Below are 26891 nucleotides of genomic sequence, written 5' to 3' on the forward strand. Positions count from 1 at the left end.
TACAAAGTTTGTTTAAAAGTGGGATGTGGCCTAAATTTATGATGAAACTATGTCTGTTAATTTTATGGAATATATAATAACATGTACAGAATTTACGTTGTTCCAGAATGCCCATGCCTATAGAATACCCATACCTGGAGAATATCCATATTTGCAGAATGCCCATGTCTGGAGAATGCCCATACCTATAGAATGCCCAGGCCTATAGAATGCCCATTCCTATAGAATGCCCAGACCTATAGAATGCCAGTAACTATAGAATGCGCAGACCTATAGAATGCCCAGGTCTATATAATGCCCAGGTCTATAGAATGCCCAGACCTATAGAATGCCAGTAACTATAGAATGCCCAGGTCTATAGAATGCCCAGACCTATAGAATGCCAGTAACTATAGAATGCCCAGATCTATAGAATGCCCATTCCTATAGGGCAGAGCCCTCCCACACTGGTGACTGCAGCCCTGGCCTCAGTATAAAGTATAACTCAGAACAACAACAAAAGCCGCATAAATAAATAATGATTTCCACCACAACAATCACACGCTGCGGCTCCGCGCTCTGTCCAGCAGGGGGAGCAGTGACTGGAGGCCTCCGCGGCCTGAGCTCCGGACCGTACACACAGCCGCAGCCCCGGAGTCCAGTGCCCGCTCCCCCTCCGCACCCGAGGCCGGCTCCAGGCGGGGCTGAGGGGCTGCCCCCGGCCGCTCACCATGTGGCTGAACCCGGAGGAGGTGCTGCTGGCCAACGCGCTGTGGGTGACCGAGAGAGCCAACCCGTTCTTCATCCTGCAGAGGCGCCGGGGACACGGCAAAGGCGGAGGCCTGACAGGTGATGGCCGCGACGGCTCCCCCGCAGCATGGAGGCCGCTCACTATGCACAACAGCCGGGAGCTCAGCTGCGTGCACCAGCCGGGAGCAGGGACTGGCAGCAGGGGGCATAGGGACTGACACCAGGGGTATAGGGACTGGCACAAGGGGGTACGAGGACTGGCAGCAGCAGGGGGAATAGGGACTGGCACAAGGGGGTGCGAGGACTGGCACCAGCCGGGAGCTCCGCAGCATGGAGGCCGCTCACCATGTACACCAGCCGGGAGCTCAGCTGCGTGCACCAGCCGGGAGCAGGGACTGGCAGCAGGGGGTATAGAGACTGGCACCAGCTGGGGGAATAGGGACTGACATCAAGGGTATAGGGACTGGCACAGGGGGGTGCGAGGAGTGGCACCAGCCGGGACAAGGACTGCATCAGCCGGGAGCAGAGGCTGGCAGCAGGAGGCACAGGGACTGACACCAGGAGTACAGAGGAGACTGGCAGAAGGGGGTACGTGGACTGGCACCATCCAGGAGCAGAGGCTAGCAGCAGGGGTTACAGATACTGACATCAACCAGGCACTGGGACTGGCAGCAGAGGGTATAGATACTGACAACAGCCAGGCACTGGGACTGGCAGCAGAGGGTATACATACTGACACAAGAGGGCACAGGGACTGGCAGCAGGGGTATAGATACTGACAACAGCCGGGCACTGGGACTGGCAGCAGAGGGTATACATACTGACACAAGGGGTACAGGGACTGGCAGCAGGGGTATAGACTCTGCCACAAGGGGATATAGGGACTGGCACCAGGGCTATAGATGCTGAGTCCAGCTGAGCACAGGGACTGGCAACAGGGGTATAGATACTGGTGCAAGGGGGGAAAAGGGACATACAGGGATGGGCACCATGGTGTATACATGCTGGCAGCAGGAGTATATAGGGACTGGCACCAGGGGGAACCAGGAACTGACACCAGAAGAATAGATACTGGCAGTAGGGGGGTACAGGGACTGGCACCAGGGGGGTACAGATACTGGCAGTAGGGGGTACAGGGACTGGCACCAGGGGGGTACAGATACTGGCAGTAGGGGGTACAGATACTGGCAGTAGGGGGTACAGATACTGGCAGTAGGGGGTACAGATACTGGCAGTAGGGGGTACAGGGACTGGCACCAGGGGGGTACAGATACTGGCAGTAGGGGGTACAGGGACTGGCACCAGGGGGGTACAGATACTGGCAGTAGGGGGTACAGGGACTGGCACCAGGGGGGTACAGATACTGGCAGTAGGGGGTACAGATACTGGCAGTAGGGGGTACAGATACTGGCAGTAGGGGGTACAGATACTGGCAGTAGGGGGTACAGGGACTGGCACCAGGGGGGTACAGATACTGGCAGTAGGGGTATACATGGACTGGCAGCAGGGCAATACAGAGACTGGTAGTGGGTGTATACAAAAATTGGCACCTGGGGTATATAGACACTGCCGGCATGAGTATATGGACATAAGTATCGGGAGATTTTTAGCTACTGGCAGCAGGAATATACAGGGGGCACAGGGACTGGCAGCAGAAGTATATACAGTACATAGGAGGATGCAATGTCTGGCAGCAGGGGGAGACAGCACTGGGTTGGTATATGGTGTCTGGAGCCGCTGCGTCTCCCCCTGGTATGGTCAGATGGGTCATTCCTCATGTCTGCTCCCCAGGAGGAAGTCTCATCAGAAGTGATATTAGGGGGGTTTCTTCAGTCCTGGGTTGGCAGCTCCTTTGTAGGTTACAAACAAGTCAGTAATTTAGGACTATTATGGTTGGGTGTGTATTGGGTTCATGTGATGTGTACACTTGTAGTATGTGACCTTTATTACCTATTTTTAGTGGATTGTTTTCCTCTGGTGCAGTGATTGTCACATGGACGTGATTTACACAATATCTTGGTCACATGTAGTCGGAGACAATCGCACGTCATTCCCTTTATTTCCTCTTCTGTCTTCTAGGTTTGCTAGTGGGAACTCTTGATGTTGTATTGGACTCCAGCGCCCGTGTCGCCCCTTATCGAATATTACACCAGACCCAGGAATCCCAGATCTATTGGACTGTGGCTTGTGGTAGGTGGAGGCCGAAAAGTTGGAATGAAAACACACAAGTCACAAATATTTCCTGAGGATGTGCCATTAATGTCTTTTCTGCGAATACCTCTTTCAAATTAAAGGGTACCTACCACCACATATCTACCTATAAAGGTAGATCGGGTGGTAGGTGGATCTATAGGACTCTCCAGTAGCCTCTTTGTCCTTCCAGCCAAAAATCTTCGGCACGCAACTCCTCGTAGTTGAGCGCCCTCACCCGAGAATCCTCTGCCTGCGCAGAACAGCAGGCCCACGGCTGTGCTGTCACTGCTCCGGAGCCACTGCACATGCGCAGACAGCAGGATTCTTTACAAGATTTACATATTTACTGAATAAAAGTTAGCTAAAGATTGCGGGGACATGAGAATTGCCCTTAAAAGGGCTATCCTCACATCCTATAGATCAGGGGTCAGGAACCTTTTTGGCTGAGAGAGCCATGAACACCACATATTTAAAAATGTAATTCTGTGGGGAGCCATACAATATGCACTTGCCCCCCAGTAGATAGGTAGCCACGGCACTTGTCCCCCAGAAGATAGGTAACCACAGCACATGGCCCCCAGTAGATAGGTAGCCACAGCACTTGCCCCCCGTAGATTGGTAGCCCAAGTACATGCCCTCCAGTACATATGTAGCCCCAGCACATCCACCCACATAGACAGCTAGCCCCAGCATATGCCCCCAAGTAGATAGGTAGCCACAGCACATGCCTCCCAGTATATTGGTAATCACGGCACATGCCCCCCAGTAGATGGGTAGCACCATCACATGCCTGCTAGTAAATAGGTAGCCACAGCACATGCCCCCTCCAGCATATAGGTAGCCACAGCGCATGCCCCCATTAGAGAGGTAGTCATAGCACATTCCCCCAGTAGATAGTTAGCCTCAGCACATGCCCCCTGTAGAAAGGTAGCCCAAGCACATGCCCTCAGCACATAGGTAGCCATAACACATGCCCCCAGTAGATAGGTAGCCACAGCAAATACCTCCCAGCAGACAGGTAGCCCCATCACATGCCCCCAGGTCCCAGTAGATAGGTAGTCACAGCAAATGCCTCCCAATAGATAGGTAGTGCCAGCACATATTTCCCCAGTAGATAGGTAGCCACAGCACATGTTCCCCAGTAGATAGGTAGTGCCAGCACATATTTCCCCAGTAGATAGGTAGTGCCAGCACATATTTCCCCAGTAGATAGGTAGCGCCAAAACATGCCCCAAGTAGATAGGTAGTGACGGCAAAAAAAAGCAACTTGTGTGTCTTAGATGTACACACTGCCGATTACTATTAATCAATGATTTGTCTGAGAGCCAGATGCAGCCATCAAAAGAGCCACATATGGCTCCCGAGCCATAGGTTCCCTACCCCTGCTATAGATGTACCTACCACCCGATCTACCTCTATAGGTAGATATACGGTAGTAGGTTCCCTTTAAGTTGAATAAAATTTAATTAAATAACCAAAAATAGAAAAAAATATAGTAAATGTTATTATATAGTGTAAATGTAATTATATAGTGTATAAACACTCCTGTACTGTTAAGGGGTGTAAAATAATAAACTTGTTTTTAGTGTATCCTGCTTCTCAAAATAGTATAAAGCGATCAAAAAATTTTATGTACCCCAAAGTAGGAGCAATGAAAATGTTATCTTATCCCACAAAAAACAAACCCAAATGATAGTTTTTTTAACCCCTTAACGCTCAGCGTCCGATATATCGGACGCTGAGCTCAATGACTTAGCGCTCAGCGTCCGATATATCGGACGCTGAGCCCATGCCGGTTCAGCTCAAGATCTGAGCCGAACCGGCATCGGGAAACACGGGGTGCCGGCTGTAACTAATAGCCGGCACCCCAGTGTAACACCCGCGATCGGAGTTGACTCCGATCGCGGGTGCTTAACCCGTTAAATGCCGCGGTCAGCGCGACCACGGCATCTAACATGCCTCTGGGGGGTCTTTCCCCCACGATCGGCCCCCCCGAACCGTTTTCGGGGGGCGCCGATCGTTGCTATAGTAACTCTGGGGTCCGATCTGGACCCCAGAGTTACTTGCAAGAATTGCCAGTAAGATGGCGTCTGTGACGTCATCTTACTGGCACAGTGCCAGCCTATGCAAGTGCAGATCAGATGATTGCTTCTTCATGTCCCATGGTATAAAAGTGAAAAAGTAAAAAAAAAAATGTTATTCAATAAAAAAATAAAGTAATAAATCACTAAAAATGCCCAAAACCCCCAAAACATATAAAGAGACATATAACTAAAAAAAAAGTCTAAATCATAACACAAACCCCACATATATAGTATCACCGCGTCCGTAACAACCCGTAGAATAAAAGTAAATCATTATTGAACCCCCACGATAAACGCCGTAAAAAAAAACTGCTATAAACCTTCCAAAAATTATGATTTTTAGCTATTCAATCCCACAAAAAATGCTATAAAATGCGATCAAAAAACCATGTGTACTCCGACATGATACTGGTGCAAAGTACAACATGTCCCGCAAAAAACAAGCCATCAACCAGCTCCGTAGCCAAAAAAGTAACAATGTTATGCCACTTGGAAGACGGCAATACATAAATGATAGATTTTTCCCCACATTAGGGTTTTGTTTGACAAATTTAGTAAAACGTAAGAAAATATATTCATGTCTGGTATCCCCGTAATCGTATCGACCCATAGAATAAAGATAACATGATTATTAGTCTATACGGTGAACACCAAAAAAAAAAAGAGTAAAAAATCCAGTACAGAATTGATGCTTTTCTACTCCTGCCCTCAAAAAAAGTTCCTAAATTTTCAACAATAGGTGATACCAACCCCAAAATGGTAACAATGGAAAAAGCATCTCATCGCGCAAAAAAAATGGCATCACATGGCCCCAATAACGCAAAAGCGAAAATTTTATAGCCTTCAAAAGGGGCCAATGAGGAAACTAAAATCCTGGCAGCTGCAGGGCGCTCCTTCCCTTCTGCGTCTCGCTGTGCGCCCATAAAACAAGTAACGGCCACATGTGGGGGGTCTCTGCACTCAGGAGAAATTGCAGAACAAATTGTATGGTGGGTTTTCTCTTTTTATATTTTGGAAATGTGTAAATTTTAGGGCTAAATGAACGTATAAGGGAACAATTTGACTATTCTAAATTTCACCTCCATTTTGATTCAATTACTATGAAGATCTCAAGGGGTTAACAATCTTCGTAAATGCTGTTTCTGATAGCTTGAGGGGTGCAGATTTGAAAATGGGTTGGTTATATAGGGGGTTTTGATGCTAAATATGTAAAATTTCATTCCAAACTGTATTTATCCCCAAAATAGTCAATTCTGAAAATCCGGAAAAGCGATATTCTTTTTGTAAGCCGCGTGACATCAAAATAAATTATCCAGACATTTCAGAAATTATGAAAATGTAAAGTAGACAAATGGGAAATGTTATTCAGCAACTTATTTAGGTGGTAAATCTATCTGCCTGGAAACGCAATGATTTTGAATTTTGAAAATGGCAAATTTTTCAAAAAATTTATCATATTTTCTTTTTTTTTGTAAATAAACGCAAAACTTATCAGCCAACATTTACCACTAAAATGAAGTACAACATGTGGGGAAAAAACAATCTCAGAATCGTTTTGATAAGTAACAGTGTTCAAAAGTTATAACCATATAAAGCGACGCAGGTCAGAATCCAAAAAATCGGGCTGAGCCTTAACCTGCAAAATGGCTGCGTCCTTAAGGGGTTAATAATCTTATTCTACAAATAAAACAAGCCCTAATGAAGACTTTTTATCGTATCCCATAAAAACAATGGTGTTTCATTCTTAACCAGCAAAATGCAAGCCCTACTGATGCTCTTTTGATATAAACCCTACAAAAAAACAAGCCCTTATGTTGTTTTGATCTTGCCCCTAAAAAAAACAAGCCCTACTAATGTTCTAATGGTCTTATGCCACAACAAACAAGCCCTAATGATGTTCTACTGATCTTGTCCCACAAAAAACAAGCTTTAATGATACACTTTTGTACTTAGTCCACAAAAAACAAGCCCCCTTTTTTAGAAACTCCTATGCCTGATCTAGTTATGTGTCCTATAATTAAGTATATCCTACAGGTGGGATTGTATACTGATTATTTATATACTTCTATACAGGATCATCGCGGAAGGAGATCACCGAGCACTGGGAGTGGCTGGAGAACAATCTTCTGCAGACTCTCTCCATCTTTGAAAATGAGGACGACATCACAACATTTGTCAAAGGGAAAATCCATGTAATATATTTATAACCTGAAATATAGCACCGGGATACATTTTGGATGTGTGTGATTTTACATAGAGCAATGTATGGAGTGTTTAAAGGACATCTACCACCAGGATGAAGGATTGTAAGCACTGACATACTGCAGTGTGCTCTCTCTGGCAGGATCTGCTCTTCTTTAAGCTTCCTATGCACTTTTTTTAGGTAAAAAGGCTCTAATATTATGCAAATGAGCCTGAGGGGCTCACGGCTCCATTAACATCTATGTAGCCCTCAGGTTCATTTGCAAAAACCATAAAAAGCTAAACGAAGAACAGATCCTGCCAGAGGGGGCACACACCAGTATGTCAGTGTGCCTGGTTTACAATCCTTCATCCTGGTGGTAGATGTTCTTTAAAACAGGGGGAGCTGGGTAGATTGTAAATAATGTCTTATCCCCAGGCAGCCCATTATAGAGCAGGAGGAGCTGAGCAGTTTGTAGATAATGTCCTATCTGCAATTAACATGCTATAGAGCAGGAGGAGCTGAGTAGATTGTACATAGTGGCCTATCTGCAGGCAGCATGTTATAGAGCAAGAGGTGCTAAGAAGATTTTACACAGTGTCCTATCTGCAAGCAGCATGATATAGAGCAGGAGGAGCTGAGCAGAATGTACATAGTGTCCGATCTGCAGGCAGCATGTTATAGAGCAGGAGGAGCTGAGCAGATTGTATGTAGTGTCCTATCTGCAGGCAGCATGTTATAGAGCAAGAGGTGCTAAGAAGATTGTACACGGTGTCCTATCTGCAAGCAGCATGATATAGAGCACGAGCAGCTGAGCAGAATGTACACAGTGTCCTATCTGCAAGCAGCATGATATAGAGCACGAGCAGCTGAGCAGAATGTACATAGTGTCCTATCTGCAGGCAGCATGTTATAGAACAAGAGGGGCTGAGCAGATTGTATGTAGGGTCCTATCTGCAGGCAGCATGCTATAGAGCAGGAGGAGCTCAGCAGATTGTACGTAGTGTCCTATCTGCAGGCAGCATGTTATAGAGCAGAGGCTCTGTATTTTAGATGAAAAAGTGACCTGTACCATCCTCCTCAGCTCCTGCTCCTGTAAAACAAGCTACATGCTCAGCATGGCTGCGTACAAGGTCCGCACGTTCTGTTTCTACTGTGTCTGATCTCCCTGTTTTCCCGCACATAATATGTTCCTAATGGTTACATTTAGTAAGTGATTCAGCTCTGGCAGTGTCGGCACTGGGTGTAACGTAACGTCTCGCTGCGGAGGATCTGCTCGTAGTGTTAATGCTTCTGGTGCATTTCCTGTTGCTTAAAATGAGGTATTATAAGGGGGGGGGGAGATGTAGGAAACCGAAACTTCTTTCTTGACTGATCTCTCTATGGGGCTTGTGGTTTACCGTGGATCTGATTTCCCAGTATATAGTAAGGTCTTGAAATTGAAAAAACATTGTACATTTCATTCTGAATTCTGCTCCACGTGTCTAATTATACGGCTACGATTCTAACTTTCCCATCCAATACAGAGAAATGACTGTAAGGCGCTGTTCACATCTGTGCCATGCAGAACCTGTTGTAATAGCTCTTTTCTGTAGTGTGACCACACACACATTTTTTAATGTATTGAAAGGGAATCATCGCTGAGGAGAACAAGAGTCTGCTGCCCAAGGATGAAGAGGACCCTGGGAAGTTCAAGGAAGCCGAACTGAAGATGCGGAAGCAGTTTGGGATGCCTGAGGTGGAGAAGCTGGTAAACTACTACTCCTGCAGCTACTGGAAGGGGCGGGTGCCCAGACAAGGGTGGCTCTACCTGACGGTCAACCATCTCTGCTTCTATTCATTTTTGTTGGGAAAAGAAGGTGAGACTTTCATCACTCGTCATTTTTAAAGGGGTTTTACCAAGTTATTCCCTATCAACAGGAAAGAGGTTAACAAGGTGATCGGTGCGGGTCCAATTAATTCGAAAATTAAAAAAAAAAGTACTATTGATAACAAAAAAGCCTTTTTTCCACTTTTAATCCCAAATAAAAATGAAAAAAAAAAAAAAGTTTAAACTTATATTACCTTTTTAACTAGCTCTATGTGTTCAGGGGTTAATAATTAGCAGACACACAAACTAAAAATATGCTTATCGGTTTTCACTTAAAATTTGTTGTAACAAGCGGTAAAATTGTTTACCAAAATATGTTATAAATATGGCGAGGGGGAGGGTGCATGTACTTTTTCAAAGTGTCTTCTCCGGCTCCGTCTGCATTCTGCCTTTAGCTGAACCCTGGCACCTAGAAACACAATTCTGGTGTCCGATTAAAGAGCAGAATCTTTTTAATATAATATCAGGATTGTGTTTTTAGGTGAAACTGAACCAGAGATATCCGCTGTTAAATTTAAATAAACATAAGAAACCTTTCTGGTCGATTTGGGAAAATAAACCAACAACAGGTCCTTATGGATCCATGGTTTAGGGTCCCAAATCGGGCTGTGGGTGGAGAAAAAGCAAAAAACAAACTTTTATACTCTCCTAGATCTGATTCCGATGAGGCAAATCGGACTCGTATCTCAAGATGCCGTGCTTGTGCTTGCTCGCGCAGTGAGGCAAGTGAAACCGCGATAACATCCTGGTTTCACTGTGCACGTTCTGTACTATGGCGCTTGCGCAGTGAAGCCTGCGTGTACCCGCAGACGGTATAAAGTTTGTATTTTGGCACAGACTCCAAAAATCAAACAGAGCAATTTGAGACTCTAAACCACCGGCCCATAAGGACCTGTGGGTGGTTTAGAGACCCCAATCCACGTGACAGGTTCCTTTTAAAAGTGGATATCTCTGGTTCTGTTTCATCTAGAAATGCTATTCTGATATTTTATTACAGGGATTCTCCTCCTCACAAACAGAATTGTGTTTCTAGGTGCCAGGGTTCAGAATGTGATGTTTAAAGTGAGACACTAGTCCAAATTTATTAAAAACAGTGCAAACTGTATTAAGTGCAGTTTACCTGTGTAGTGTGCAGAGGGCGCCAGATTCAGGATTTGTGGCGAACATTCTTCATTAATCTGGCGCCTCCTGTACTGCATGATAAATGTGGTGCACAGAACTTCCATTTCAGTGCAGAATTTTGTGTTGCGTTGGGTATAGTGCAGCCGCAACACTTCTAAAATACATGTACAAGTAGTTTGCAGTGAAAATAATGTGCAAAGTCCAACAAAAAAATGGAGGGGGCTTTAATAAACGTCTTGATGTGTATATACGTTTTGCACGGGGCATGTACACATAGGACGAATATAGCTGCAGTAGTGAAGGGGATAAGTCTGTATCGGACATAGTACAAAGGATATGACATGTTGAAATCCAAAATCAGTATCACGGTGGCTGAGTGGGTAGCGCTTCTGCCTTGCAGCGCTGGGGTCGTGGGTTCGATTCCCAATCAGGTCAACATCTGCAAAGAGTTTGTATGTCCTCTCCGTATTTGCCTGGGTTTTCTCCTGGTCCTCCGGTTTCCTCCCACACTCCAAAACATGCTGTTAGGTTGTTTAGATTGTGAGCCCCATCGGGACAGGGACCAATTTGACATGCTTTGTGCAGCGCTGTGTAATCTGTAGGCGCTATATAAATAAAGGAATTATTATTAGTATTAGAATCAGCATAGCCAGTTAATAAATGGAAGTATTATAATAATAATGATCATTTCTTTATGTATATAGAGCAAGTATTGAGGCCATATTCAGACCTTTGTGTTCGGCCTTGAAAGACAGACTTTGTATTCACCCTATATTGTAGACTGAACATTGCGCATTGGAGTAAAATCAAGAAAAGTATAGGTGATAATCCTGTGATCTAGTAGTGAATGCTTGAGCGGAGTTCATGAGTGTTTGTGATTGTTGTTCCTATTGTCCCCTGTCAGTGACATTGATCATCCAGTGGCTGGATGTGACTCAGCTTGAGAAGAACGCGACGCTGCTTTTCCCAGAGTGTATCAAGGTCAGCACCAGGGACAATGAATATTTTTTCTCGATGTTCCTCAACATCAGCGAAACTTTCAAGCTCATGGAACAGCTGGCCAACATTGCCATGAGACAGCTTCTAGACAACGAGGGCTTCCTAGAGGATCGGAACCTGCCCAAACCTACACGTCCGCTCAAAAACATCTCCGCTCTGAAGAGGTGTGTGTATATACATGACAGGGGCTTCTACATTCTGCTTCTCTTCCAGACTACAATATGCATCATGTCCCATTTTTTGTATGTCCCTCTTCTCTCCTTAGAGACCTGGATGCTCGGGCAAAGAATGAACAGTATCGCGCTACCTTCCGACTTCCCAGGGATGAGAGGCTGGACGGACACACGGATTGTACACTGTGGACACCGTTTGCCAAGATACATATCCCTGGTCAGATGTTTGTTTCCAATAACTACATTTGCTTTGCCAGCAAGGAGGAGGAGGCATGTCACCTTATCATACCCCTCCGGGAGGTAAGTGTTGGCTCCTGTCTTAGAGGAGTTGACCACTTTCAACAAATAATTGATACTGTTTGTGTCATTTTCTAATATACTTTCTGTATCAATTTGTCAAGGTTTTCTAGATCTCTGCTTGCTGTCATTTAACAGGAAACTTCATTGTTTACTTCCTGCGGATAAAAAACAGTCCATGGTCATGTGTTGTCACACAGGTCCACGGCTCATCAGACTTGCAGATGTGTGACATCACATGACCAGGGATATAACGAGCCGTGCACCTGTGTGACATCACATGACCAGGGATATAACGAGCTGTGCACCTGTGTGACATCACATGGCCAGGGATATAACGAGCTGTGCACCTGTCTGACATCACATGATCCGGGATATAACGAGCCGTGCACCTGTGGGACATCACATGACCCGGGATATAACGAGCCGTGCACCTATGTGACATCACATGACCAGGGATATACCGAGCCATGGACCTGTGTGACATCACATGACCAGGGATATACCGAGCCATGGACCTGTGTGACATCACATGACCCGGGATATAACGAGCCGTGCACCTGTGTGACATCACATGACCCGGGATATAACGAGCCGTGCACCTGTGTGACATCACATGACCAGGGATATAACGAGCCGTGCACCTGTGTGACATCACATGACCCGGGATATAACGAGCCGTGCACCTGTGTGACATCACATGATCAGGGATATAACGAGCCGTGCACCTGTGTGACATCACATGACCCGGGATATAACGAGCCGTGCACCTGTGTGACATCACATGACCAGGGATATAATGAGCCGTGCACCTGTGTGACATCACATGATCAGGGATATAACGAGCCGTGCACCTGTGTGACATCACATGATCAGGGATATAACGAGCCGTGCACCTGTGTGACATCACATGATCAGGGATATAACGAGCCGTGCACCTGTGTGACATCACATGACCAGGGATATAACGAGCCGTGCACCTGTGTGACATCACATGACCAGGGATATAACGAGCTGTGCACCTGTGTGACATCACATGACCAGGGATATAACGAGCTGTGCACCTGTCTCGCATCACATGACCAGGGACTGGTTTTTATCCACAGGAAGTGAGCAATGAAGCTTCCTGTAGAATGACAGCAAACAGAGATCTAGGAAAGTATATTGGAAAATTGTATAACTTTTCATTACACAAACAATATCAATTGTTTGCTAAAAAAAAACCTTTTGGTATGGATTTTCCCCTACATGTTGCATTATTTCTATGCCCAGCTGGTCAGTTTGTGGGTCCATCCATTACCAATCTGATATTATATTAAAAGGATGGTAAGTTGGGCCTCATTCAAAATTTTTCTATAATGTGGTCGAATTTATTTCTTTTTTTATTTTAGTTGCAAAGGTGCACATACCCTTTAAAGTGGTTGTCCAGGATATGAAAAACCTTTCCAAAAACAGCCCTAGACCAAACCATGGCCTGTGCTGATATTGCAGATCAGTTGTATGGAAATGAATGGAGTTTAGCTGCAGTACCATACACTACCAATGTTTTTTTTTTTCGTCCTCACCTTTCCTGCAATGATGAAGTTTTATTGAATTAACGAAAAAAGTAACATTGGATTTTACTTTGGATGGGCCACAGCATATTTTTTTCCATTTTTGTGGCATAATAATAATTCAATTACTGGTTCTTATTGAGCGTGTTGTCTGAACCACAGGTAACCATAGTGGAGAAGGCGGATAGCTCCAGCGTGCTTCCCAGTCCATTGTCCATCAGTACCAAAGGGAAAATGACCTTTCTGTTTGCCAATCTTAAAGACAGAAACTTTCTGGTCCAGCGCATCTCGGATTTCCTTCAGAGGACGTCGCTGCAGAGTGCTGGGGGAGACAACGGCGGGGACCAACGGGCTGTGACGCGGAAAGGAAGCAGCGGAAATGCAACATATGAGGTGTGAAATCAGTTTATCAGCATTTGGTAAACTTTTTTTTAGTAGTAAATATGAGTATCAAAAAGTTATAGTGCAACAAACAAAAAAATATGGAAAATATAGAATATGGAACAAACTTTGCCACTTTTAGTCATCTAGTTGTACAGGCAGTCCCGGATAGATAGGGTCCATAGGTTTGTTCTTAAAGGACACCTGTCATCAGGTCTGTGTCACTTGTCCTGTCACCACTACCTGTTGGAGCAGCTCACAAGGATCCCATCCCATCCTTTATCTAGTCAATTCATACATTAATAATTGCAAAATCATAATTTCTTTATTATGTAAATGAGGTTGGTCGCATGGTCAGAGGCAGTGATGTCACCCCTGTTTTCCCTCCCCTCCCCCTGCTCATGTCTGTGTGTAATGTATAGTAAAGCATTGCTAGCGTGTGTGCTGTATCTGCTGACATGCTGCATCTTCCTAACACACATGTGTGACACAGACATCAGCTACACAAGTACCTGACATGTTCTGCTATAACATGGCTGCAGCCTGGAGCTGTTGTATACACACACACAGGCTGCAGGAGGCGTGGGCACCAGCAAGCACATGGAGCAGCCATTACATGGAGCAGCTGTCAGTCAAGCACTGGGGGTGTGGCTGTACCTCCCACTCATGAATAAGCTGAACAGCTTGAATATGCTAATGACTCATTGGACATTTCACAGGTCATTTGCATACAGCTTTAGGACCTCATTGCTTAGGTTTACAGGCATGTAGAGGGACAATGAAGGGATAGAGGCAATGCTCTCTAATGGCAGTTTATGAAAATATATTTAGATTAGGGGGGTTATTTTGCATTACGGGTTCTCTTTAAGTTAAATTTGTATGTAAGTCGAAACTTAATTGAAGTTCCAGACAATTTTATTTTTTTTTGTCCCAGTGACAATTGGAGCTTTAAAATTTTTTGCTGTAATGGGAGCAAGGATCATCAATAAAGCTTCATTACAGACACTGATTATTGCAGCCTGGGCCTATAGTAACATCCAGAGAGCTTCACCAGAAGTCACAGGGGGAAAATGGGTCCGTCTTTAACTAGGGGTCGTCTGTAGGTCGGGTGTCCTGAAGTACGGGACCGCCTGTATATGCATGAGAAATAACAATTTCTGATTTGTGATCTTCTTTTCTGCCAGTTTCTATCTGTCATTGTCGTTGTCTCTGAGATGATAGGTGGGGACCTAGCTGCTGTAACTCACTACTTACCCTTTTGCATAGATGTCTATGTAATCTGACGACTTAAAGTTATAATCTTAAAGTAGAAAAGTTTCTCACCTTTCAACAAACTTTGCATAAGTAAATAGTAGTATTACTATTATTAGTATTAGTAATTATATTCCTCATTAAATGAACCTGAGCAAGGCATGTATTAATGAAATGACAATAGGGTGCTACCAATTGGGGGAGTCTAATACTATCCACTCTACATTCTGTTTTCTACTATAAGGAGGAATAATAGAGTGAATAGAGAGTTATAAGGAAAGTTCTAAAATTATTATTTGATTAAGAATTTAAAGTTGGCCACAAACTGGATTGTTTTTGGTCATTTTTAAGAAAAAAATGTTCTTTTCTTTCTGAAAGGCACCAAAACTAGTCCCCAGTAGTCCAATAGATGATGGATCCAGCATTCCCCAGAAGATCAATAACACAGAGGCTCCTACGACCTCTCACGGGCTCCTGAAACTCTATCAGAGAGAAGACAATGAAGAGCAAGGTCCAAAATGGGTAAGTGATACTTGTGCTGGTTTAACCCTTGTAGAACACTTTTTCATTTACTTTCGTTTTTTTCCATTGAGTTCTAAAAGCCATCATTTTTTTAATGTTTCTTTTTTTGTTGCTATATGAGGGTGTTTTATTCTTCTACCAAATAAGTTTTACTTTTTAATGCTGTCTATTGGGGGTGCACTAAACAGTGCTAAGTTACAAAAAAACGAAAATGTTTTTCTTTTTGTAGACCAAGGAGAAAATGAAGGAGGAGTCCTGGAACATCCACTTCTTTGAGTATGGCCGTGGGATGTGCATGTATCGGACATCCAAGACCCGTGAACTTGTTCTGAAAGGCATTCCCGAAAACTTACGAGGGGAACTCTGGCTCTTGTTCTCAGGTCAGTGAAAAAATAGAGATGGAAAATTGCGGTCACTGTGGTTAGTATAATGTGGTCTTGTTCATATGCTCCAACACAGAGCAGGGGAATAACAGCAAATTTAAAAAATGTGTGTATATATATATATTTTAGGAGAGCAGGGGTCTTATTCCCAGTAATGGGTGAAGTGGCAGGAAAACAATTTGTCCTGCCACTTCATTCAAAACTAAGAGGCATCATAAATTGCTGAACAAAGCGCTCAGCTATCTCCGAAACAAACATTCAGATGTCCAAGTACTCTGCCCATAAATTACCGGCACTCCTATACTATTGATGGAGCAGTCGGACGTATATCCAGAGAGAAAGGAACTCCACTGGATTACAGATGGATCCAGCTGTCAAACCCCGACTAATCAGTTTGTTATCTCCTGGATAGGGGATAACTTGCAAACTTGGTACAAACCTTTTAAGCAATATTTTATGCAAGTCACATTGCATTTTTGATGTATCCTGTCTGATGTTTGTGCCATAATCTCTGTCTAATAGCACTGGCCAGTGTATATCATGTCATCGATTACAGGACTAGGTTCGTGAAACAGCAGCTGCAATAGGGACCCTGAACTTTATCCCATTAAAAATGAGAAAGTAATGACTGACATCAGTCAGAACAATTGCCAATATACCATATTTTAAAATTTTTATATTAGATAATGGGCGCAAAGTATGGATGCAGGTCCATCCAATTGCTGATACAGTGAGGTGTAAGCACTTTTATCTGCCTATCCTAATACTGATCTGATTATCAGTATTGCTGGATTTTTAATATTTAGAATTTTTTATATCCATAGGGGCCTTGAATGAGATGGCTACACACCCGGGTTATTATGCTGATCTGGTTGAGAAATCCACAGGACAATGTAACCTTGCAACAGATGAGATAGAACGTGACCTCCATCGCTCTATGCCTGAGCACCCTGCCTTCCAGAACGACCTAGGAATAGCTGCGTTACGCCGCGTGCTGACCGCTTATGCTTTCCGTAACCCTAATATTGGCTACTGCCAGGTAAGACTCCGTATCTTATACATACTGCAAATTTTATTCTGATTTCTGCTACATTAAATTTCACTGCAGACATTTGTGTCTTGTGATGTCTGATACAATATACGATTGTGCGCCAGCGGTTATCTACCATCATGATTCCTCTCCGCAGGCGATGAATATAGTGACCTCTGTTCTGCTTCTCTACTGCAATGAGGAAGAGGCGTTCTGGCTGCTGGTTTCTCTGTGTGAGCGGATGCTTCCCGATTATTACAACACTCGGGTTGTGGGTAAGAGAACAGAAACATCTGTTTATATGAAATATTAAGCTGTAAGCTCCTTTGGGGAACCTGCACTTATTTAATAATTAAAGGGAACCTGTCATCAGTTTTTATGCTGTCATAAGCATATGAAGTACTGACGGGCTGTCCCATATTACAAAGACATCTGTTTTACTCTGAAATGCTACTGGGAATGACCTATCTATCTAGACAAGTCTGTCAGGGAGAAGCCAGAGGGGAACTACCCAGCAGACACCAGTAGACACGTGTCCCTTTGCCCCGGTGCTTATAAAACAAAGTTTTCTCTGTAATGCTGCAGAGTTTTAGGGTTAGTATTGGGTCACTGTAATAAGGGAGCTTACATTAATACACAGCAATTCTTTAATATACAGTACTTATATTTTCTATATTTAGATCCAGAAGTAGAACAGTAGGGGGTGAGTAAATTCCAGTATACTAGCTACTTTATGCAATGACCATTGGCCTTGCCCTCATTCAGAGAATTCAGAAGTAAACTAGGGTCAATATGGGGCGCTGAGTGTCCACACCCTAGCCCATCTCCTCCATGCTACAAAAGTTTATGTGCGGTTCAGAAAACCAACAAAAAGTCACAGTTCCTGCCCGCACACAAGAAATTGCAATTTTTTTCCTCCCTTTTCAGCTAGGGTGGGTAAAGGCACAATACATGGCCCCCATTGTGCCTTAAAATACTTATGAAAGGGATTTATAAACTGCACTGATGATAAAATACTGAACTGGGTAGAGAGTTACAAATAGCCATATTAATGCAGGGGTAGATATTGTACTAATTCCTGGCAGAAAGAAGTTATCAAAATTATGAAGACCTGTGCAAAGGTGCAAATTATGACCACTCATGCACATACCTACTAGAAGGTGCCACTCATATGGTAACATCAAAGGGCTAATAACACCCATCATATAAATTAACTGTGGTAAAAATCATTATGAAACCAAATACAATAGAACTCGGGAATTTCCCATTTCCCCTTTTGTTCTTGTTTGCTCTATGTTTGGCTACGTTTCAAGTTCATGATCTTGTTGGCCAAAAATCCATGCTCAGTTCTGACCATTGCAACTTAATTGATAGCCCCAATACTAGTAATCCCTCATTTTACTGTAACTGTGCTTCTCTCCAGTATTCCCAGGTCGCATCATGTACAATATAGATAATGAGACTTTACACCATTCTTAAACAGGTTTTCCCACCAAACAAGTTAGGCCCTATGCTAACTGGCTGATCAGTGGGGGTCTCAGTGATGAGACCCCCACAGCTCACGAGAACGGGGGGTCCGAGGTACCTCCATCGGACCCTTTGTCGCTCCTCGAGTCGGCTGGGCATAACCCTTCTGCTCCAGTCATCTTTTTGGAACTGAAGGAGATTGCCGAGCGCTGTGGATAGGGCCTAACATTTTTGGTGGCAAAACCCCTTTAAGGCCAGGCTCACATAAGGGTTCAGGTTTTCCCTGCACACAAATACGATTGTGTGCATGAGACATAACAGGTTTCCTTTATTCCTGCTATCACCAATACTTCATGTTTGCTTTTTAGGAGCCTTAGTGGACCAGGGTGTGTTTGAAGAACTGACACGAGATTTCCTGCCGCAGCTGTCTGAGAAGATGCAGGACCTGGGAGTGATCTCCACCATTTCTCTGTCTTGGTTCCTCACCTTGTTCCTCAGCGTCATGCCCTTTGAGAGCGCCGTGGTGGTTGTCGACTGCTTTTTCTATGAAGGGATCAAACTGATTCTGCAGTTGTCGCTGGCTGTGCTCGAGGCCAACAATGAAAGCCTGTTAAACTCCAACGATGAAGGGGAAGCCATGACTGTTCTTGGCAGGTAATAATAGTCACATAGTAGTACAAACAATACTGATAACCAAAATCAAACAAGGGTCATAAAACTCAGTACATAATACACATCAAAAACACACTGCAAAATGTATCAAAACCTCTGTGGTCTGCCACACAACAACGTGTGAATAACAGTATTCTGTGCATGACCACAATAGACAAGTGAGAAATAATGGGCTGTCTTTGAAGGCTCATATCTCTGCCATTCACGTGTACTTTCTTGCTTGATTTTGGTAGTATGAGAAGCGGCCACAGATGCTTATGTTTAATATGACACCATAAGCATGTTCCTAGGCGCTATAGAACCATAGATACGACTGTCTGAAGTGACCCTCCAACTGCAGCTTCTACAGGCAAAAAAATGACTCTTCTCTGCTTGTTTTCACATGACTTTAGAAGAGACCCCAAGATTTCACATAAGAAGGAATTCTAGAAAGGACATTTCATACCATACATCAGGGAACTAGTCGTTTAATGGGGTAAAATTTGGTGACAGTGTCCCTCCCATAATGCAAGGATGGCATAATGAGTGATAAAAATATATGAAACATCTATATTATAATATTTTTATTATTTTTATAACAGATATCTTGACAATGTGGTGAACAAGCACAGCGTGTCCCCTCCGATCCCCCACCTGCACGCCCTTCTCACCAGTGGAGATGAACCTCCGGTTGAAGTTGACATATTCGACCTCATCAAAGCTTCTTACGAGGTAACGTATATTACGACTCTCTCTATCAGGATGTATTCACACTTCAGTACCATTGATGGAAATGTTTAGCTATTTTCACCTTCTTTGTAGAAGTTCAACAGCCTGAGAGCAGATGACATAGAGCAGATGCGGTTTAAGCAGAGGCTGAAGGTGATACAGTCTTTGGAGGATTCAGCAAAGAGAAGTGTGGTGAGGATATACATATACAGTCATCACTTAGTCTGGGTCTCCTGAACTCTTTATATGTATGCAACATAAAATAACATATGATTGCACGTTCCTTTTATTGCTGTATTGAGAAAAGTGGAACTAGAGGTCTGTAACACCTGCTTATGTGCACGTATTACACTATACATGGTATCTGATGGTATGTACAGTATGATAGGGATCATGTCCAATTTATTTACAGGTTTGGGCCCCTAAAACACCAGAATGCCTCCATGCAGCTGGGGTTAAGGGTCCCCAAACCTTTTTCCTTTACAGCTGAAATTCGAGAGGGGAAAAGCTTCAGGGATCCAGTGACTTGAGTTCTCTTGGGCCCGAGCCGCATATGCACTGTGAGTAGTATAGATGACATATGTTCACTTTGCTTCACTGCACATACTCTAAATATTGGGGTGGGGGCCTCAACGGACTCAAGTCGCCAAACATCCATTTGCTTTCGCTATTCCAGCTGTCCTTAGCTACATTACAGGCGGTCCCCTACTTAAGGACACCCGACTTACAGACGACCCCTAGTTAAAGACCTTTAATGAAGGTCTCTGAATGCTTTCCTTTAGTCCCATACTGCCATGATTAGCTATAAGGCGTCAGTAATGAAGCTTTATTGCTAATCCTTGCTCGAATTACAGCAAAAAAGTTTGAAACTACAATTGTCACTGGGGCAAAAAAATTTTACAATTATAAAATATACAGTTTCGACTGACAAATTCAACTTGAGAACAAACCTTTGGAACCTATCTTGTACGTAAACCCGGGGACTGCCTGTACTGAGCTTTCAGAAGGGAAAGGGGATATGAACCCCTTTCGTGTCACCGGACCCCTGTTAGCTTTCCCCTTCTCAGGAATGCAACAACGGAAAGCTGTAAGGTAAAAAGTTTTGGGATCAAAAACCCAAACATCTAGGAACAAGGAATGATAGAGGTTTGGATTCCCATTATTTCAACTCTTATTTCATAAATCACTAAAAAAAGGACTTCCACTCTAGAAGAGCATGTATTACATGTCTGCCCACTTATTGGCATAGGAAGTATGTGACCAAGCTTCTCTGGTATCAGATGCCAGATTGCCACACTATAACTAGATATACAACAAATGTGTATATGCGTGTTTGCGTGGGTTTCCTCCGGTTTCCTCCCACACTCCAAAACATACTGGTAGGTTGATTAGACAAGGAAAGGGAGAAAAGATGGGGTCGGGTAGTGAGACGCGCTACATCCAGAGTGATATTATTATTTTTATTGGAGAATAGGACTACGCGTTTCAACACCGTAACGGCGTCTTCATCAGGTCAAAAACTGTACATTTACATAATACAAGACAAAAACAGAAAAAAACAGAACATGACGTGTTAGGATACAGGGTGTTAATAAAATCATAAGGGCTATGGTAGTAGCAATAGTTAAAATGGTTAAAACGATGATTCATATACACACACAGTGTGCCGGCATCTGAATAAACTTGTATACATGTATAGACATATATAGACTTGTATGTATAAATAAATAAATAAATAAATAGATAAATAACAATTAAATAACAAATAAATAGTCATATGTAAATAAATAAATAATTAGACCTCTGTAGGGACATATAAATAGATATCTATATATAGATATATATACATATATAGAGAGAGCGGGTGATGATACTTACATAAATGAATTAATGAATGGTACTATAGATAGGCTGGTGAGTTAATATGTGAATGACTATGTAAATGTAAATAAATTGCATTAAATTAATAATTAAATAATTCATTAGTTAAATAATTGATCAATCCACAATTCATGATTAAATATATATCTCAATAGGTAAAATAAATAAAATAAAATAAATAAATAAATAAATACATCAGACATATATTTATAAATTCTATAAAAATTCGTTGGTTGAATGGATGAGAGTACCTGCAGGAGGGTCCCGCTGGTGTTTGTGGCAGGATTTGAGCTGCCTAAGTGTCCAAACCTGATGGGGGAGGAATGGGTACAGAATGATGCCGATAGTCAGGAACGGGAGGAACGGGTACAGTAGTCAGACTAAAGGGATGGGGTCCGGGTGTAGTAGGATGGGAGGTACTTACCGCGGCGTTTTCAGTGTAGTAGGAAGGGGGCTGCGTGCTGTCACTGGCGCGGGATGAGCAGGGCGCGCGCCGAGGAGACACGCGGTTTTTATTTGATTGGCAGCCGAAATGGTATGCGCATGCGCGGGTCTCGGAGCGAGGATGCGATGGATGGGAGTGTGAGTTGGGGCGGTAGGGAGGTTTGTAAGGGAGACATTACCTACCGCCCCAACTCACACTCCCATCCATCGCATCCTCGCTCCGAGACCCGCGCATGCGCATACCATTTCGGCTGCCAATCAAATAAAAACCGCGTGTCTCCTCGGCGCGCGCCCTGCCCATCCCGCGCCAGTGACAGCACGCAGCCCCCTTCCTACTACACTGAAAACGCCGCGGTAAGTACCTCCCATCCTACTACACCCGGACCCCATCCCTTTAGTCTGACTACTGTACCCGTTCCTCCCGTTCCTGACTATCGGCATCATTCTGTACCCATTCCTCCCCCATCAGGTTTGGACACTTAGGCAGCTCAAATCCTGCCACAAACACCAGCGGGACCCTCCTGCAGGTACTCTCATCCATTCAACCAACGAATTTTTATAGAATTTATAAATATATGTCTGATGTATTTATTTATTTATTTATTTTATTTTATTTATTTTACCTATTGAGATATATATTTAATCATGAATTGTGGATTGATCAATTATTTAACTAATGAATTATTTAATTATTAATTTAATGCAATTTATTTACATTTACATAGTCATTCACATATTAACTCACCAGCCTATCTATAGTACCATTCATTAATTCATTTATGTAAGTATCATCACCCGCTCTCTCTATATATGTATATATATCTATATATAGATATCTATTTATATGTCCCTACAGAGGTCTAATTATTTATTTATTTACATATGACTATTTATTTGTTATTTAATTGTTATTTATCTATTTATTTATTTATTTATTTATACATACAAGTCTATATATGTCTATACATGTATACAAGTTTATTCAGATGCCGGCACACTGTGTGTGTATATGAATCATCGTTTTAACCATTTTAACTATTGCTACTACCATAGCCCTTATGATTTTATTAACACCCTGTATCCTAACACGTCATGTTCTGTTTTTTTCTGTTTTTGTCTTGTATTATGTAAATGTACAGTTTTTGACCTGATGAAGACGCCGTTACGGTGTTGAAACGCGTAGTCCTATTCTCCAATAAAAATAATAATATCACTCTGGATGTAGCGCGTCTCACTACCCGACCCCATCTTTTCTCCCTTTCCTTGTCTAATTCATCTGGATATACATTCCAGCTCTGGGGTCTGACGCTGCAACTCCAACCCAATACTCCCCACCTCCACTACTCGTGCACACATCTTTTGGCGCCTGGCTCGTAAAAAATCCCCTACACTTTTTTCTCTTCCTCTCTAGGTTGATTAGATTGTGAGCCCCATTGGGGACAGGAACTGATCTGACAAGCTCTGTGCAGCGCTGCGTAATCTGTGTGCGCTATATAAATAAAGGAATTATTATTAATCCAATCTTGTTTCCTAGGTGAGAGCCATTTCCACCGATCTTGGCTTTTCCATGGAAGAACTTGATGATATGTATGTTCTGTTCAAGGTTAGTACGTTTTGTGTTATTTCATTACATCAAGCGGTTTTGCAGACTCTGTGTTTTCTTTTGCATTGTTATCCATAACCAAGAGGGATTTCAGAATCCAAAAGAAAGTAACTTCCAGCTATCCCACCTCATTGGAGCGGTTTCCCACCTCCACATCTCCACGTGCAAATGACCAACACTGGATGAACACGTTTCGGACAAAAGACCTTACTCATAACAGGTTGTTCGAAACGTGTCAACATGTGTTCTGGTTATCTGTGTGGCTTTTATATGAGATAATAAAGAAATTGGATTTTCAAAGATTTCTGTTCCGGCTAGATTCCATTTTCCCCTTCTAAGAGGGAGTTTATATCTGTTTTTATGGAATTATCACATGTTTCCAGACATGACCTCCAGCCGTGTATCTTATATATTCCCAATAATGTCTGTCATGTTTCCACCTCAGGCTCAGCATCTGATGAGCTGTTACTGGGGAGGGAACCGCACATCCAGCAATCGCCATGACCCCAGCCTGCCATATCTGGAGCAGTACCGCATAGATCTGGAACAGTTTCAGGAGTTATTCACTCAACTCACCCCTTGGTCTTTTGGCCCGCACACTTCCATCCTGGCTGCCCGCATTTTCCGATTGTTGGACACCAACAAAGATTCGCTAATAAACTTTAAGGAGTTTGTAACTGGACTTGGTAAGTATTCTTAGATGAAAGTGGATTTGGTTGTTTTACTGATTTACCCTTGGCATAAATTCTTGAATAACATGTCCCATTCCTCATATCTTAGAGATGTGTATTGTACTGCCCTTCTGTAATTCCTCCTGAAAATATATTACCTGCACAATCTTCCACTGTTTGTGTATGTGATCTGGAAGACTGAAGGATTCTAGATTTTCACATATTCAGGTATAATTTGACATGGCTATTTTTTCCATTAGGAGGAATGTATCACGGTGATATGACGGACAAGCTTAAATTTCTGTACAAACTACATCTGCCACCTGGTATGTAAAGATATGTCTAATTTAAAAGGATTTATGAAAACTATACTATTGATGGTCCCTCTTATAAATAGGGCATTGGTATAAGACCTTTGGGGGTTTTCTACCAATTGGCTTATTAGCCCCGTATTAGAATGTCACATGTCAACTTGCTGGTGTATGGACAGAGCACACGGGCCCTCTCCATACAAGGTGGCTACATCGGTAACGCCCGCCATTGGTGATGGCACTGATCGTGGGTGTTAACTCTCTGATTGACGCCGGCAAAGCTGCCGTTGGTGGTAAAAAGTCGGGGAACGAGGCTGTAACAGCCCTGGGTATTTGTAAGACTAATAAGGTTAGTTATAAGGCTGTTTAGTTTTAGATCATTTGTTACAATGTGCCAGTGGCACACTGTAATAGATGATGAGTAAAATAACCATATACAGACGGTCCCCTACTTGAGAACACCCGACTTGCAGACAACCCCTAGTTACAAAGGGCCTTCTGGATGTTGGTCATTTACTGTACTATAGCCTTAGGCTATAATGATCAGCTGTAACAGTTAGCAAAGGTGTCTGCAATTAAGATTTATTGTTAATCCTTATGACAATCCAAAAGTTTTAAAATCAAATTGTCACAGAGGCCAACAAATTTTTGGCTGGGGTTATAATTATAAAATATACAGTTCTGACTTACATACAAATTCAGCTTAAGTACACCTGCAGAACCTATCCTGTACTGCCATACTGTATTATGGCAGTATATGGTAGGATCAATCAGACAATCTAGGTTTAAAGTACAGGCAGTCCCCGGGTTACATACAAGATAGGGTCTGCAGGTTTGTTCTTAAGTTGAGTTTGTATGTAAGTCGGAACTGTATATTTTATCATTGTAATCCCAGCCAGAACTTTTTTGGTCTCTGTGACAATTGGATTTTAAAAATGTTGGGTTGTCATAAGAATCAATATTAACACTAAAGCTTCATTACTGACACCTGTGATAACTGTTACAGCTGATCATTGTAGCCTAGGACTAAAGTACAATAAATTACTAATATCCAGAGGTCCGTTTGTAACTAGAGGTCGTATGTAAGTCGAGTGTTCTTAAGTAGGGGACCGCCTGTACCCTTATATAAAGTACCCTAAAATAGTAAAAAATAAAATATTTCTAAAAATACATATAAAAAAAACTGTAACATGAACATGTTGGGTATCGCCATGTCTGATCCATCAAAAGATAATAAAGGTTATTCCCAGCGTTTAACCCGTAACGGAAAATATCACCCAAAAATCTAAACCGGCACTTTTTCCCCATTTTGCATCATTTAAAAAAATGTAATAAAAAGTGTTCAAAAGGCCATACAGTTCTCAAAATTGTAGCAATGAAATTGTCATCTCCTCTTGCAAAAAATGACACCACACACAGCTCCGTACACAAAGGTATAAAAAAAGTTATTAATGTCAAGAAGATGGCAAAATGGAGATTTTTTAAAAAAAAATCTGTGTATTAAAACACAGATCTGTGTATTAAAAAAAATCTGTGTATTAAAACACAATAAAACCTATATAAATTTAGTATCCCTATGATCGTACCGATCCAAAGAATAAAGGAGACATGTTATTTTTTCACCAATTTCACTGCATTTGGAATTTTTTTCCCACTTCCCAGAACACGGCATGGAATATTAAATACCGTCACTCCTAAGTGCAATTTGTTACACAGAAAACAAGCCCTCACATGGCTCTAGATGGAAAAATAAAAAAAAGTTTAGATAGTTTTTGAATTTGGAGAGTGGAAAATGGGAAAAGCAAAATGGAAGGGTGTTAAGAGACTTAAAGGGAGTGCTGCATGCGTTACACAAATGGGGGTTGACTTGTTCCCGGATCTGATTACTACATGGAGAATAATGTAGTCCTCTTTGTGTCGCTTGGGGGCGGTAGGTTAAAGGGATGAGCGCCTCCCCTACAGAGTGATGGAAAATCCCCTTTAATTGTATTGCCCCATTGAATCTTGTCATGAAAGAGAAAATTAGTTGCCTAATATTGAATCTTAGGCTATATTCACATGAACATGAGCCAGCTATACCGTAGCACAGCGGACACACGTTGGCGCCCGGAAGAGGATAGTGGGGTGAGCGCTTTTAACCCCTGCCCCTCTCCATAGAGAAACATAGGGCATGGCGTCATGTTACAGGATAGGATCGGACATGTCCTATCTTTTCCTGGGGTATGGAACCGCATGTGTGCGGCACCGTACCAGTCCGTATGGTACGTGCGCCCATTGCCGGCCCATGGGATACGTATATATATACCTCGACCGTGTATACGTCCCCCTGCGGCCGTGTGAATGCAACCTTAATCTGAGTCTCCAT

General features: G+C 43.0%; 1 protein-coding gene across 2 annotated transcripts in view; it reads left to right on the forward strand.

Moving 5' to 3' along the window:
• Window positions 1–551: 551 nt before the first annotated feature.
• The window catches only part of TBC1D9B (TBC1 domain family member 9B), a 40621-nt gene continuing 14281 nt past the window's right edge, over window positions 552–26891 (forward strand). For both annotated transcript variants that reach the window (XM_072145619.1, XM_072145621.1), the window contains exons 1-17: window positions 552–828; window positions 2809–2919; window positions 7080–7198; window positions 8819–9047; window positions 11085–11343; window positions 11445–11652; window positions 13365–13595; window positions 15213–15356; window positions 15586–15736; window positions 16564–16778; window positions 16927–17044; window positions 18605–18890; window positions 19490–19619; window positions 19710–19808; window positions 23476–23544; window positions 23990–24230; window positions 24476–24541. In XM_072145619.1, the coding sequence (XP_072001720.1) occupies window positions 711–828; window positions 2809–2919; window positions 7080–7198; window positions 8819–9047; window positions 11085–11343; window positions 11445–11652; window positions 13365–13595; window positions 15213–15356; window positions 15586–15736; window positions 16564–16778; window positions 16927–17044; window positions 18605–18890; window positions 19490–19619; window positions 19710–19808; window positions 23476–23544; window positions 23990–24230; window positions 24476–24541 (2794 nt within the window). In that variant the 5' untranslated portion in view covers window positions 552–710. The remainder of the gene's footprint in view (window positions 829–2808; window positions 2920–7079; window positions 7199–8818; window positions 9048–11084; window positions 11344–11444; window positions 11653–13364; window positions 13596–15212; window positions 15357–15585; window positions 15737–16563; window positions 16779–16926; window positions 17045–18604; window positions 18891–19489; window positions 19620–19709; window positions 19809–23475; window positions 23545–23989; window positions 24231–24475; window positions 24542–26891) is intronic.

The sequence above is a fragment of the Engystomops pustulosus genome, chromosome 4 (genome assembly GCF_040894005.1).
Source record: "Engystomops pustulosus chromosome 4, aEngPut4.maternal, whole genome shotgun sequence".
Classification (NCBI taxonomy): Eukaryota; Metazoa; Chordata; class Amphibia; order Anura; family Leptodactylidae; genus Engystomops; species Engystomops pustulosus.